At 36.2% G+C, this 14,149-nt stretch overlaps 1 protein-coding gene across 3 annotated transcripts in view; it reads right to left on the bottom strand.

Annotated features, from left to right (window-relative positions):
- zgc:123305 overlaps positions 1-14,149 on the bottom strand; it is a 92,117-nt gene that overhangs the window by 4,272 nt on the left and 73,696 nt on the right. For all 3 annotated transcript variants that reach the window (XM_061875418.1, XM_061875417.1, XM_061875419.1), the window contains exons 16-18: positions 7,352-7,438; positions 7,131-7,283; positions 6,919-7,033 (exon numbers count right to left, since the gene is read on the bottom strand). In XM_061875418.1, the coding sequence (XP_061731402.1) occupies positions 6,919-7,033; positions 7,131-7,283; positions 7,352-7,438 (355 nt within the window). The remainder of the gene's footprint in view (positions 1-6,918; positions 7,034-7,130; positions 7,284-7,351; positions 7,439-14,149) is intronic.

Here is a 14,149-nt window from a genome sequence, read left to right as displayed (position 1 = left end):
CAGCAGGCCACGCCCCCTCCACAGTTAGCTTCAGAATAACAATGTTATTATAAAGAATAAGAGACCTATTATACTCTAGAAATGTTGGTCTTACTTAAAAATGCATGTGTTTAGTTGTGTTCAGTGTTAAAAAAAATATTATATGGCTCTTACGGAAATATATTTGAAAATATTTGGCTTTTTGGCTCTCTCAGCCAAAAAGGTTCCCGACCCCTGGTGTACAGGGTGACAGAACAGGAACGCTGATGGGTCGCCACGGAAAAGGGTAAAACGCTGGGGAAGGATGAGTTAAAAAAAACACAATCTAGACTGGGCTCCTCAGGGGGCCCAGTCTGGAGTGGGAAAAAGGCTCTATAGCAGAGCACATATACATATTACAACATACATCTCCAGATATCTAGCAACAGTGGGGAGGGAGTGCGGGGTCATGGTGGTGGGCCGCAGCTCTCAGGCGCCCCCATGGGAGTACTTCATATTTTTTCTCTAAACGTTGTCGATGTTTTTTATTTTGGCAGATAGAATATATGGACTGCTTGAAATTGCATTCCTTTTAAACTTTAATAGTATCCAGTATTGCAACAAATATTACAGTTTATCATAATTTCCAAACATGTTTTTGTCTAAATAAAAATACTTAACTTTACAGCAAACTACCCATCATATGAATAAAAATGACAATACATTTGATATTGTTCTTTACAGCATAATACTGTAAATTGAAAAAAACTACTACTGTTTTTTGCGTTAACATTTTATTGACCAAGCTGCCTGCTTTTTGAATGTAAAATCTTGTTTTTTACGGTTTATGACTACTACTATTTGATGTGTCCCTCTTACACACATGTAAGAGGCATGTGTGCTATGGCTATGAGTTGTTGTTTCCTTGGCCTCAGTCTGCACCCCCTCTCCAGGGACCCAGGCTTAAGCCGATTTTTTTTCTCAGCCCCACCCCATTGTTTACCTGTATCTCACCTTTTTTGTACGGGACACCGGAAGTTAGATAGATAGATAGATAGATAGATAGATAGATAGATAGATAGTACTTTATTGATTCCTTCAGGAAAATTAAAATTCCAGCAGCAGTGTACAGAGTTGAGATCAATTTAAAAAAAGTATATAATGGGGGTTTAAATGGAAACAAAATAGAGAAATATTACAATAAGAATAAAAAATAAAAAGCAACAATGGGAATAAAATTATAACAGTAAAATAAGAATATAACGAGAGAAAGTAGGCAGTAGTGACCATGTTATGAAAACGTATTGCACTGTTATTGTTTTGCATCCCCTGTCACCCTAAGTTGGCAGACCTGTCAGTGATCCTGTTCTGTCTGCCTGTAATGTCTGATCCGGTTCTGTCTCCCTGTAATGTTTGATCCTGTTCTGTCTCCCTGTAATGTTTGATCCTGTTCTGTCTCCCTGTTATGTTTGATCCTGTTCTGTCTCCCTGTAATGTTTGATCCTGTTCTGTCTCCCTGTAATGTTTGATCCTGTTCTGTCTCCCTGTTATGTTTGATCCTGTTCTGTCTCCCTGTAATGTTTGATCCTGTTCTGTCTCCCTGTAATGTTTGATCCTGTTCTGTCTCGCTGTAATGTCTGATCCTATTCTGTCTCCCTGTAATGTTTGATCCTGTTTTGTCTCCCTGTAATGTCTGATCCTGTTCTGTCTCCCTGTAATGTCTGCTCCTGTTCTGTCTCCTTGTAATGTCTGATCCTGTTCTGTCTGCCTGTAATGTCTGCTCCTGTTCTGTCTCCCTGTAATGTCTCATCCTGTTCTGTCTCCCTGTAATGTCTGATCCTGTTCTGTCTCCCTGTAATGTCTGATCCTGTTCTGTCTCCCTGTAATGTTTGATCCTGTTCTGTCTCCCTGTAATGTCTGATCCTGTTCTGTCTGCCTGTAATGTTTGTCTGATCTTGAATGGGATTGTGCTGAAAATTTTGAATTTCCCCTGGTGGATTAATAAAGTATTTCTGATCCTGTAAATGTGAAGACGGTGCATTTGTTTTTACGGTACAAAAACTGGCAGCTAAGTTGCCAGACTAAAAAAATAACTTGTACTGATATTCTATGAACAATATCATGTTGTAAAAACCAATGTACATTTAACATTGTTGGGTAAAGTGTTTCCTCTTATTCTTGTTAAAAACATGATAGTCGTTGACTAATCGACTATCAAAATAGGCAACTAATCATAAAGATAGCCTTTGACTAATTGACTATCAAAATAGTCGACTAATCGTTAAGATAGTTGTAAATTAATACACTATGAAAATAGTCGACTAATGGTTAAGATTGTTACTGACTAATCGACTATCAAAATAGTCAACTAATAAGGATAGTTGTTGACTATCAAAATATTTGACTAATCGTTCAAATAGTCGTTGCCTAATCAACCATCTAAATAATCAATCAATCATAATGATAGTCGTTGACTAACTGACTATCAAAATAGTCAACTAATCAAAGATAGTCATTGACTAATCGACTATCAAAATAGTTGACTAATGGTTAAAATAGTCGTTGACTAATCGACTATCAAAATAGTTGACTAATGGTTAAAATAGTCGTTGACTAATCGACTATCAAAATAGTTAACTAATCAAAAATAGTCATTGACTAATCGACTATCAAAATAGTGAGCAAATCATAAAGATAGCATTCACTAATCGACTATGAAAATAGTCAACTAATTGTTAAGATAGTCGTTGACTATCAAAATAGTCAACTAATCGTCAACATAATTACTGACTAATCGACTACGAAAATAGTCAACTAATAAAAGATAGCAGTTGACTAATCAAAAATCAAAATAGTCGAATAATCGTTAAGAGTTTTTGACTAATTGACTATCAAAATAGTCTAATAATAAAGATAGTCGTTGATTAATCGACTATGAAAATAGTAAACTAATCATAAAGATAGTTGTTGACTAATCGACTTTGAAAATAGTCAACCAGTCATAGTCGTTGACTAATCCATTATGAAAATAGTCAACCAATCAGTCGTTGACTAATCAACTATGAAAATAGTCAACTAATCATAAAGATAGTCGTTGACTAATTGACTTATCAAAATAGTCGACTAATCATTGAGATAGTGGTTGACTAATCGACTCTTAAATAGTAGACTAATGGTTAAGATAGTTGTTGACTAATTGACTATCAAAATAGTCGACTAATCGTTAAGATACTTTTTGACTAACTGACTATCAAAATAGTCAAATAATAAAAAAGATAGTCGTTGATTAATCGACTATGAAAATAGTCAACTAATCATAAAGATACTTGTTGACTAATCGACTTTGAAAATAGTCAACCAGTCATAGTCGTTGACTAATCCATTATGAAAATAGTCAACCAATCAGAGTCGTTGACTAATCAACTATGAAAATAGTCAACTAATCATAAAGATAGTCATTGACTAATTGACTTATCAAAATAGTCGACTAATCATTGAGATAGTGGTTGACTAATCGACTCTTAAATAGTAGACTAATGGTTAAGATAGCTGTTGACTAATTGACTATGAAAATAGTCAACTAATCGTTAAGATACTTTTTGACTAATTGACTATCAAAATAGTGAAATAATAATAAAGATAGTCGTTGATTAATCGACTATGAAAATAGTCAACTAATCATAAAGATAGTTGTTGACTAATCGACTTTGAAAATAGTCAACCATTCATAGCCGTTGACTAATCAACTATGAAAATAGTCAACTAATCATAAAGATAGTCGTTGACTAATTGACTTATCAAAATAGTCGACTAAACATTGAGATAGTGGTTGACTAATCGACTCTTAAATAGTAGACTAATGGTTAAGATAGTTGTTGACTAATTGACTATGAAAATAGTCGACTAATCGTTAAGATACTTTTTGACTAATTGACTATCAAAATAGTCAAATAATAATAAAGATAGTCGTTGATTAATCGATTATGAAAATAGTCAACTAATCATAAAGATAGTTGTTGACTAATCGACTTTGAAAATAGTCAACCAATCATAGTGGTTGACTAATCGACTATGAAAATAGTCAACCAATCATAGAGTCGTTGACTAATCAACTATGAAAATAGTCAACTAATCATAAAGATAGTCGTTGACTTATTGACTTATCAAAATAGTCGGCTAATCATTGAGATAGTGGTTGACTAATCGACTCTTAAATGGTAGACTAATGGTTTAGATAGTTGTTGACTAATTGACTATGAAAATAGTCGACTAATCGTTAAGATACTTTTTGACTAATTGACTATCAAAATAGTCAAATAATAATAAATATAGTCGTTGATTAATCGACTATGAAAATAGTCAACTAATCATAAAGATAATTGCTGACTAATCGACTTTGAAAAAAGTCTACCAATCATAGTCGTTGACTAATCGACTATGAAAATAGTCAACTAATCATAGAGTCGTTGACTAATCAACCATGAAAATAGTCAACTAATCATAAAGATAGTCGTTGACTAATTGACTTATCAAAATAGTCGACTAATCATTGAGATAGTGGTTGACTAATCGACTCTTAAATAGTAGACTAATGGTTAAGATAGTGGTTGACTAATTGACTATGAAAATAGTCGACTAATCGTTAAGATACTTTTTGACTAGTTGACTATCAAAATAGTCAAATAATAATAAATATAGTCATTGATTAATCGACTATGAAAATAGTCAACTAATCATAAAGATAGTTGTTGACTAATCGACTTTGAAAATAGTCAACCATTCATAGTCGTTGACTAATCAACTATGAAAATAGTCAACTAATCATAAAGATAGTCGTTGACTAATTGACTTATCAAAATAGTCGACTAATCATTGAGATAGTGGTTGATTAATCGACTCTTAATAGTAGACTAATGGTTAAGATAGTTGTTGACTAATTGACTACGACAATAGTCAACTAATCGTTAAGATACTTTTTGACTAATTGACTATCAAAATAGTCAAATAATAATAAAGATAGTCGTTGATTAATCGACTAGGAAAATAGTAAACTAATCATAAAGATAGTTGATGACAAATCGACTTTGAAAATAGTCAACCAGTCATAGTCGTTGACTAATCCATTATGAAAATAGTCAACCAATCATAGAGTCGTTGACTAATCAACTATGAAAATAGTCAACTAATCATAAAGATAGTCGTTGACTAATTGACTTATCAAAATAGTCGACTAATCATTGAGATAGTGGTTGACTAATCGACTCTTAAATAGTAGACTAATGGTTAAGATAGTTGTTGACTAATTGACTATGAAAATAGTCGACTAATCGTTAAGATACTTTTTGACTAATTGACCATCAAAATAGTCAAATAATAATAAAGATAGTCGTTGATTAATCGACTATGAAAATAGTCAACTAATCATAAAGATAGTTGTTGACTAATCAACTTTGAAAATAGTCAACCATTCATAGCCGTTGACTAATCAACTATGAAAATAGTCAACTAATCATAAAGATAGTCGTTGACTAATTGACTTATGAAAATAGTCGACTAATCATTGAGATAGTGGTTGACTAATCGACTCTTAAATAGTAGACTAATGGTTAAGATAGTTGTTGAGTAATTGACTATGAAAATAGTCGACTAATCGTTAAGATACTTTTTGACTAATTGACTATCCAGGGTGTACCCCGCCTTCCGCCCGATTGTAGCTGAGATAGGCGCCAGCGCCCCCCGCGACCTCAAAAAGGGATTAAGCGGCAGAAAATGGATGGATGGATGACTATCAAAATAGTCAAATAATAATAAAGATAGTCGTTGATTAATCGACTATGAAAATAGTCAACTAATCATAAAGATAGTTGTTGACTAATCGACTTTGAAAATAGTCAACCAATCATAGTCGTTGACTAATCGACTATGAAAATAGTCAACCAATCATAGAGTCGTTGACTAATCAACTATGAAAATAGTCAACCAATCATAGTCGTTGACTAATCGACTATGAAAATAGTCAACCAATCATAGAGTCGTTGACTAATCAACTATGAAAATAGTCAACCAATCATAGTCGTTGACTAATCGACTATGAAAATAGTCAACCAATCATAGAGTCGTTGACTAATCAACTATGAAAATAGTCAACTAATCATAAAGATAGTCGTTGACTAATTGACTCTTAAATAGTAGACTAATGATTAAGATAGTTGTTGACTAATTAACTATGAAAATAGTCGACTAATCATAGATAGTTGTTGACTAATCGACTTTGAAAATAGTCAACCAATCATAGTCGTTGACTAATCGACTATGAAAATAGTCAACCAATCATAGTCGTTGACTAATCGACTATGAAAATAGTCAACCAATCATAGAGTCGTTGACTATTCAACTATGAAAATAGTCAACCAATCATAGTCGTTGACTAATCGATTATGAAATTAGTCAACCAATCATAGAGTCGTTGACTAATCAACTATGAAAATAGTCAACTAATCAAAAAGATAGTTGTTGACTAATTGACTCTTAAATAGTAGACTAATGATTAAGATAGTTGTTGACTAATTAACTATATGAAAATAGTCGACTAATCATTAAGATAGTCGTTGACTAATCGACTATCAAAACAGTCGACTAATGGTTAAGATAGTCGTTAGCTAATCGACTATCAAAAGAAAGGTTAGTTGCAGTCCTATTCAGTATAGTCATTACTGCCACAAGTGGTGTAAAATGTCTTACAACTAAGTACTGTTGCGACCCAAACAGCTGAAAAATAGATATTTTGGGGTGTTTTTTTTAAACAATGTTTAAGAGGGACTGGATTAAACAATCTATAAATGTATCCTCAGAACAACTAAGATGATCCCCACTGAAAAAAAAAAGCCATTTGTGACAGTAGTGGAGCTTCATGTTATGATAGTGAGAAGTATCAGTGGGTACTGTAGCTGTTCTACATACATTGGTTCTGTTGCCGAAGGCGGCGTAGAAGGGTTGTCTCCTGGGATTGAACAAGTCCCTGATGTCGCCCAGACAGGCTATTTTGAACACCTCTGGCTTCTTCTCAATCACCTCCCTGCACAGGTCACAACACAAACATCAGCTCAGCCCTTGAAGGGTCTGCTGGAATGAGAGCGGAAGGTAGGAGTCCATCAGAGTGGTACCGATGGTACCTGTGTAGTGCTGAGAAGAGACTGCTGGGTGCCAGCAGCACCGGGCCCTTGGGGAGAACAGTGCCTTTGTCGTTGACCCACTGCAGGTAGTCCTTGGTGATGGCGGCCATGCCGATAGCGCGGGCCGAACAGTACAGGAACTTGTAGCCATTCCTGGAGAGACAGAGACAGGTTTGTACCCGAGGAAAAGTTGCTGTTGTTTCCAAAAGTGTGTCACATACTGGTGGATTTTGTGGTAGAGTTTGGCGATGCCTTTGTGTGTCCAGTCTTTGCCAAACTGAGGCAGGATGTGACCCAGAGCATCAGACCTGATAGGGAGTTCATACAGTACATGAGCATTCAAGCAGTCACAACACACCTCTGCAGGGTTGTCTCCACACCTATATTTTGGTACCGGTACCAACAGGTATTTCGATGCTTTTCTAAATAAAGGGGACCACGAAAAATGGCATTATTGTCTTTATTCGGACAAAAAATCTTAGGGGCCATGAAACATATGTTTATTATTGTCATTTGGTCCTTAAATAAAATAGTGAACATACTCGACAACTAGACTAATCGACTGTGAAAATAGTCGACTAATCGTTGAGACAGCCGCTGACTAATCGACTATGAAAACAGTCGCCTAATCGTTAAAATAGTCGTTGACTAACCGACTATCAATATAGTCGAATAATCGTTAAGATAGTCGCCAACTAATCGACTATCAATATAGTCAACTATTCATAAAGATAGTTGACTAATCATTAAGATTGTTGTTGACTAGGCCACCATAAAAATAGTTGACTAATTGGTGAGATAGTCGTTGACTAATTGACTATCAAAATAGTTGACTCATCGTTAAGATAGTCGTTGACTAATGGACTATCAAAAAGTCAACTAATCATAAAGAGTCGTTGACAAATCGACCATAAAAATTGTCGAGTAATCGGTGAGAGTCATTGACTAATCGACTATCAAAATAGTCGACTAATTGTTAAGATAGTCATTGACCGATCGATGACTATCTGTCGCCTGTGTGAAACGTCTCTAAATGGATTGTAAATGTTCTTGATTGTAAATGTTAAAATAGTCGTTGACTAACCGACTATCAATATAGTCGAATAATCGTTAAGATAGTCGCTGGCTAATCGACTACCAATATAGTCAACTATTCATAAAAATAGTAGACTAATCATTAAGATTGTTGTTGACTAGTCGACCATAAATATAGTTGATTAATCGGTGAGATAGTCGTAGACTAATGGACTATCAAAAATAGTCAACTAATCATAAAGAGTCGTTGACAAATCGACCATAAAATTTTTCGAGTAATCGGTGAGAGTCATTGACTAATCGACTATCAAAATAGTCGACTAATTGTTAAGATAGTCATTGACCGATCGACATATCATTAACATAGTCGTTGACCAATCGACTATCAAAAATAGTCAACAAATTATAAAAGATAGTCGTTGACTAATCGACCATAAAAATAATCGACTAATCGGTGAGAGTCATTGACTATCAAAATAGTCGACTAATCGTTAAGATAGTCTTTGACTAATTGACCATCAAAATAGTTCAAGTAATACAGTCATTGACTAGTGGACTATCAAAATAGTCCACTAATCGTAAAGATAGTCGCTGAATAATCAACCATGAAAATAGTCTACTAATCCCTGAGATAGTCAAAATAGTTGACTAATCGACTAGCAAAAACAATCAACTAATCATAGTTTGGTAATGTGTCCAGTTTTGCCAACAGGTATTTTGATTCTTTTCTAAATAAAAGGGACCACGAAAAATGGCATTATTGTTTTTATTCGAACAATAAATCATATGTTTATTATTGTCATTTAGTCCTTAAATAAAATGAACATACTAGACAACTAGACTAATCGACAATGGAAATAGCCGATTAATCGTTAAGATGGCCGTTGACCAATCCACTATGAAAATAGTCAACAAATCGACTACAAAAATAGCCACTAACTAATCGACTACCAAAATAGTCGACTAATCAAGACGGTCATTAACTAATCAACCATTAAAATGGTCGACTAATTGTAAAGATAGCCGTTGACTAATCGACTATGAAACTAGTCGACTAATCGACTATCAAAATAGCCGACTGATCGTTAAAATAGTCGCAAACTAATCGACTACCAAAATAGTTGACTAATTGTTAAGACAGTTACTGACTAATCGACTATCAAAATAGTCGACTAATCGTTAAGATAGCCGTTAAATAATGGACTACCAAAATAGTCAACTAATCATAAAGATAGTTGTTGACTAATCGACTATCTAAATAGTCAACTAATCATAAAGGTAGCCTTTGACTAATCGACAATGAAAATAGTTGAATAATCAACTATCAAAAAAGCCAACTAATCATAAAGATAGTCGTTGACTAATCAACAATCAAACTAGTAGACTAATCGTTAAGACAGTCGTCGACTAATGAACTATGAAAATAGTCGATTAATTGTTCAAATAGTTGTTGATTAATAGACTATCAAAGAATCATAGAGATAGCCTTTGACTAATCGACTATCAAAATAATCATAAAGATAGTCGTTGACTAATCGACTATCAATAGAGTCAACTAATCATAAAGATAGAAGTTGACTAATCAACTATCAAAATAGTGGACTAATCGTTAAGATAGACGTTGACTAATCGACTATCAATAGAGTCAACTAATCATAAAGATAGAAGTTGACTAATCAACTATCAAAGTTGTGGACTAATCGTTAAGATAGTCGTTGACTAATCGACTATCGAAAAAAGTCAACTAATTTTAAAGATAGTCGTTGACTAATCGACTATAAAAAACAGTCAACTAATCATAAAGATGGTCGTTGACTAATCAACTATCAAAACAGTCAACTACACGTTAAGATAGTCGTTGACTAATCGAGTATCAAAATAGTCGACTAATCGTTAAGAAGGTCATTGACTAATTAACTATCAAGATAGTCAACAAATCATAAAGACAGTCGTAGACTAGTCGACTATGAAAATAGTCGACAAATCGCTAAGACATCCGTTGACTAATCGACTATCAAAATAGTCGACTAAACGTTAAGATAGTCGTTAACTAATCGACTTTATTTTCAACTTGTCTGTTAGTAGTAAGTAAACAAACAAAGATTCCTAATTAGTCTGCAGTAACATATTGTGTCATTTATACACCTATTATTGTGTCTACACTATGAGGGACAAACTGTAAAAATTGATTATTCATACACTTGTTCATTTACTGTTAATATCTGCTTATTTTCTGTTTGAACATGTTCTATCTACACTTCTGTTAAAATGTAATAATCACTTATTCTTCTGTTCTTTGATACTTGACATTAGTTTTGAATGACACCACACCTTTCGGTATCAATCCGATACCAAGTAGTTACAGGATCATACAATAAAATATAATACCTAATAAACCAATAATAATATGGTGAAGAAATACTGATGTAAAGGGTAGGTGTCGCGCTGTTTTCTGTTTTAACATGTTCTATCTACACTTCTGTTTTAATGTAATAATCACTTATTCTTCTCTTCTTTGATACTTGACATTAGTTTTGGATGATACCACACCTTTAGGTATCAATCCGATACCAAGAAGTTACAGGATCATACAATAAAATATAGTACCTAATAAACCAATAATAATATGGTGAAGAAATACTGATGTAAAGGGTAGGTGTCACGCTGTTTTCTGTTTTAACATGTTCTAACTACACTTCTGTTTTAATGTAATAATCACTTATTCTTCTCTTCTTTGATACTTGACATTAGTTTTGGATGATACCACACATTTAGGTATCGATCCGATACCAAGTAGTTAGAGGATTGTACATTGGTCATATTCAAAGTCCTCATGTGTTTGTAAAAATAATATGAATTTAAATAAAAACAACATTTTTTTTGTAGTGCTAAAAAATAGATATAATCATAGCAGTATCAACTAGATACGCTCCTGTACTTGGTATCATTGGAGTGGATGTCAGGTGCAGATCCACCCATGGCATTTGTTTACATTGTGATGGCGGTGAGCTATTGTATCCTCCGACAGTGTGTAGTCAAGCATGTTTAGCTATTCCTCATCCTCCAGTGATGATGGTACTTGTAAGAAACTCACTTTCTTGCCACGGAGGCCAGGATTAGTCATTTAGAAGTAGCTAAAACCCAGCAGACCACTGGTTAGCTAGACATGTCTTAAAGCAGCTCTTCCTGAGAGTGTTTCAGTGTTAGAACTTCACCTTTAGCTTTACTTTTCACTAGGGGTGGGCAAATTAATGCGTTAATTACGCGTTAACTCATCAATCTATTAACGCCGACAATTATTCTATTGCACATTTGCGTATGTTGTTTACATGCTTTTATTTTGTTAACGCCTTTTCTTAACAAGATGGCGTCGCCTGGCGTCGAGGGGCTCTTGGTAAAGATGGAACATTTGGCAAAAATACCGGACAATTCTGCAAATTTCCTGGCTGGCTTACAGCGTGGTCACTCCGGGATCACTTACGACCGCCAGACAATTCTGAATGTGGATAGATCGGGCCGTTTTGGACTGAATGAGGCGTGCTTGCTAGACCGGCTAGCTAGCATGGGAATACTTTGCCGGCTACATCCAGCGGCCTGTGAAGCAGCGGAGTATTTGTGTTGTCTGTCTATTTATGAATAATGCAGACCAGGAGTGTTGGCTGAGTTCTTAACGTTTGCTTTCAGAGCGTGCATATCACAACATACAGGATGCCGTCATGGCGACACAACCTATACCATGCTCGTCACTCCTGTTGCATGCTGGGTAGGGTAGTTCTTTTTTCCCCTGGCTCATAACATCACAATATAGTACCATGTATATGCATTCAGTTTATCAAAGCACCAAGCAAAATTCCCATCATATCAATTCCTAGATATGGTCATAATTATTTTAAGTGCACTACGCAGAATAAACACAACATTATTAATATTGCTACTACGGATCATTTGATCAAAAATTCCCTAAAACAGCCCACTACCTATAATATAGGTTTTTTAAACATAAGATCCCTGATAAAAAAAATGTTTCTGCTGTTACCTCAGAAATTGCCTGTTCAGATGTTATGATTGTGGCTCAGAGATTTGTATGTAGATTATATTTATTTTCCATAACAAACAGGATAACTTAAATACCCTGGCAGTGGCAATAAGCTTAAATGTTTGCATTTACATTTTTGGAGTTGATTTTCATCAAATATGCTATTTAACTGCTACTGTTTAACAAGGACTGATTTAAATTGTGTTTGCACAACAAATGCCATTCATCCATCCATTTTCTACCGCTTATTCCCTTTCGGGGTCGCGGGCGCCGATCTCAGCTACAATCGGGCGGAAGGCGGGGTACACCCTGGACAAGTCGCCACCTCATCGCAGGGCCAACACAGATAGACAACATTCACACTCACATTCACACACTAGGGCCAATTTAGTGTTGCCAATCAACCTTTCCCCAGGTGCATGTCTTTGGAGGTGGGAGGGGCCTATCCCCAGGTGCATGTCTTTGGAGGTGGGAGGAAGCCGGAGTACCTGGAGGGAACCCACGCATTCACGGGGAGAACATGCAAACTCCACACAGAAAGATCCCAGGCCTGGATTTGAACCCAGGACTGCAGGAACTTCGTATTGTGAGGCAGACGCACTAACCCCTCTGCCACCGTGAAGCCCTGCACAACAAATGTTTTGGCGCTTTTGTTCATGTGGGAGAATATTCCAATAAAGGTGCACTACACACTACTTTTGAATTCATTATTGGGCTTTGTGTATACATTGCAGTTAATCGCGATTAATCGGAGAAATAGTGCGATTAACTTCGATAAAAAATTTTAATCGTTGCCCAGCCCTTTTTACACCAAAATGCGCCCATTCTATCTTTTCTGTCTACACACTGTGTCTGCTCGTCAGTACTCTGTGTGCGTGCGCTGCCGAACATGCTCCTAAAACCAGCAATCTCACCACGTGATGACGACGCTCCACAATGGGCGTTAAAAAAACAAATATGTCGAACCAGAGAGTATAGTACGCTACAACGGTGCTATATATATATATATATATATTATTTTTTTTTTTTTCCAAGATGGCGCTGCAGGAGCTCTGTGCTCTTGTGTCATCCTTTTGTGTTTCCCTCTTGTTTTCATGTCTTATTATATTTTTTTGCCTTTTGGTCCGGGACCCTTTGGGACTGTGTGACAAGGGGTGCCACTTTCGTGACCTCAGTGGGGCTTTTTTTGTGGACTTTCTGGATCTGCCTCCCGGGAGCCTTTTGGCCATGGAGACCAGCTGCTGGGTCTCTGCCACACCGGAGTCGGTTTGGAGGGACTGGAGGAGATGCGGATGAGGGGACAGGGCTGCGGAGCTAGCACTGAGCGCTGGGACGGAGAGGCTTCGTGGTGTCTTGGCTGGTTGAGCAGGTGTCGGACACCTCAGTCACCTTGGACGTATCCTCGCTCATCCATGCGGACTGGACACTGGCCGAGAGTGGAGTCGGCTGTCTTGGTTGCTTTGTTGGGTCTGCTCCTGTCTCTGGCCATGCTCCCTCCACCCCAGCGGACGATGGCGTTGAACACTCCAGAGGTCACCACAGTGGATATGTTTCTTTTACTTTTTATTCATAGCTGTATGTAGAAGTGTCTGGTTGTATCTGCTGCTTTAATGTCTTTAATGTCCTATGTGTTCTTTGATGTTTGATGTTTCCCTCTTACACACATGGAAGAGGGATGTGTACTATGGTTATGAGTTGTTTTTTTTCCCTTGGCCTCAGTCTGCATCTCCTCTCCAGGTCCCAGGCTAAGACCGATTTTTTCATTTTATTTAATCTTCTATTTTTTTCACTCCCCCCCCCCCTTGTTTACCTGTATCTCATCTTTTTTGTAAGGGGCGCTGGAAGCCGGCAGACCCGTCAGCGATCCTGTTCTGTCTCCCTGTAATGTTTGTCTAAACTTGAATGGGATTGTGCTGAAAATTTAAATTTTCCTGAAGGAACTCTCCTG

The sequence above is a fragment of the Nerophis ophidion genome, linkage group LG16, assembly GCF_033978795.1.
Source record: "Nerophis ophidion isolate RoL-2023_Sa linkage group LG16, RoL_Noph_v1.0, whole genome shotgun sequence".
NCBI classification, from domain to species: Eukaryota; Metazoa; Chordata; class Actinopteri; order Syngnathiformes; family Syngnathidae; genus Nerophis; species Nerophis ophidion.
This window is presented reverse-complemented; position numbering and strand designations above follow the sequence as displayed.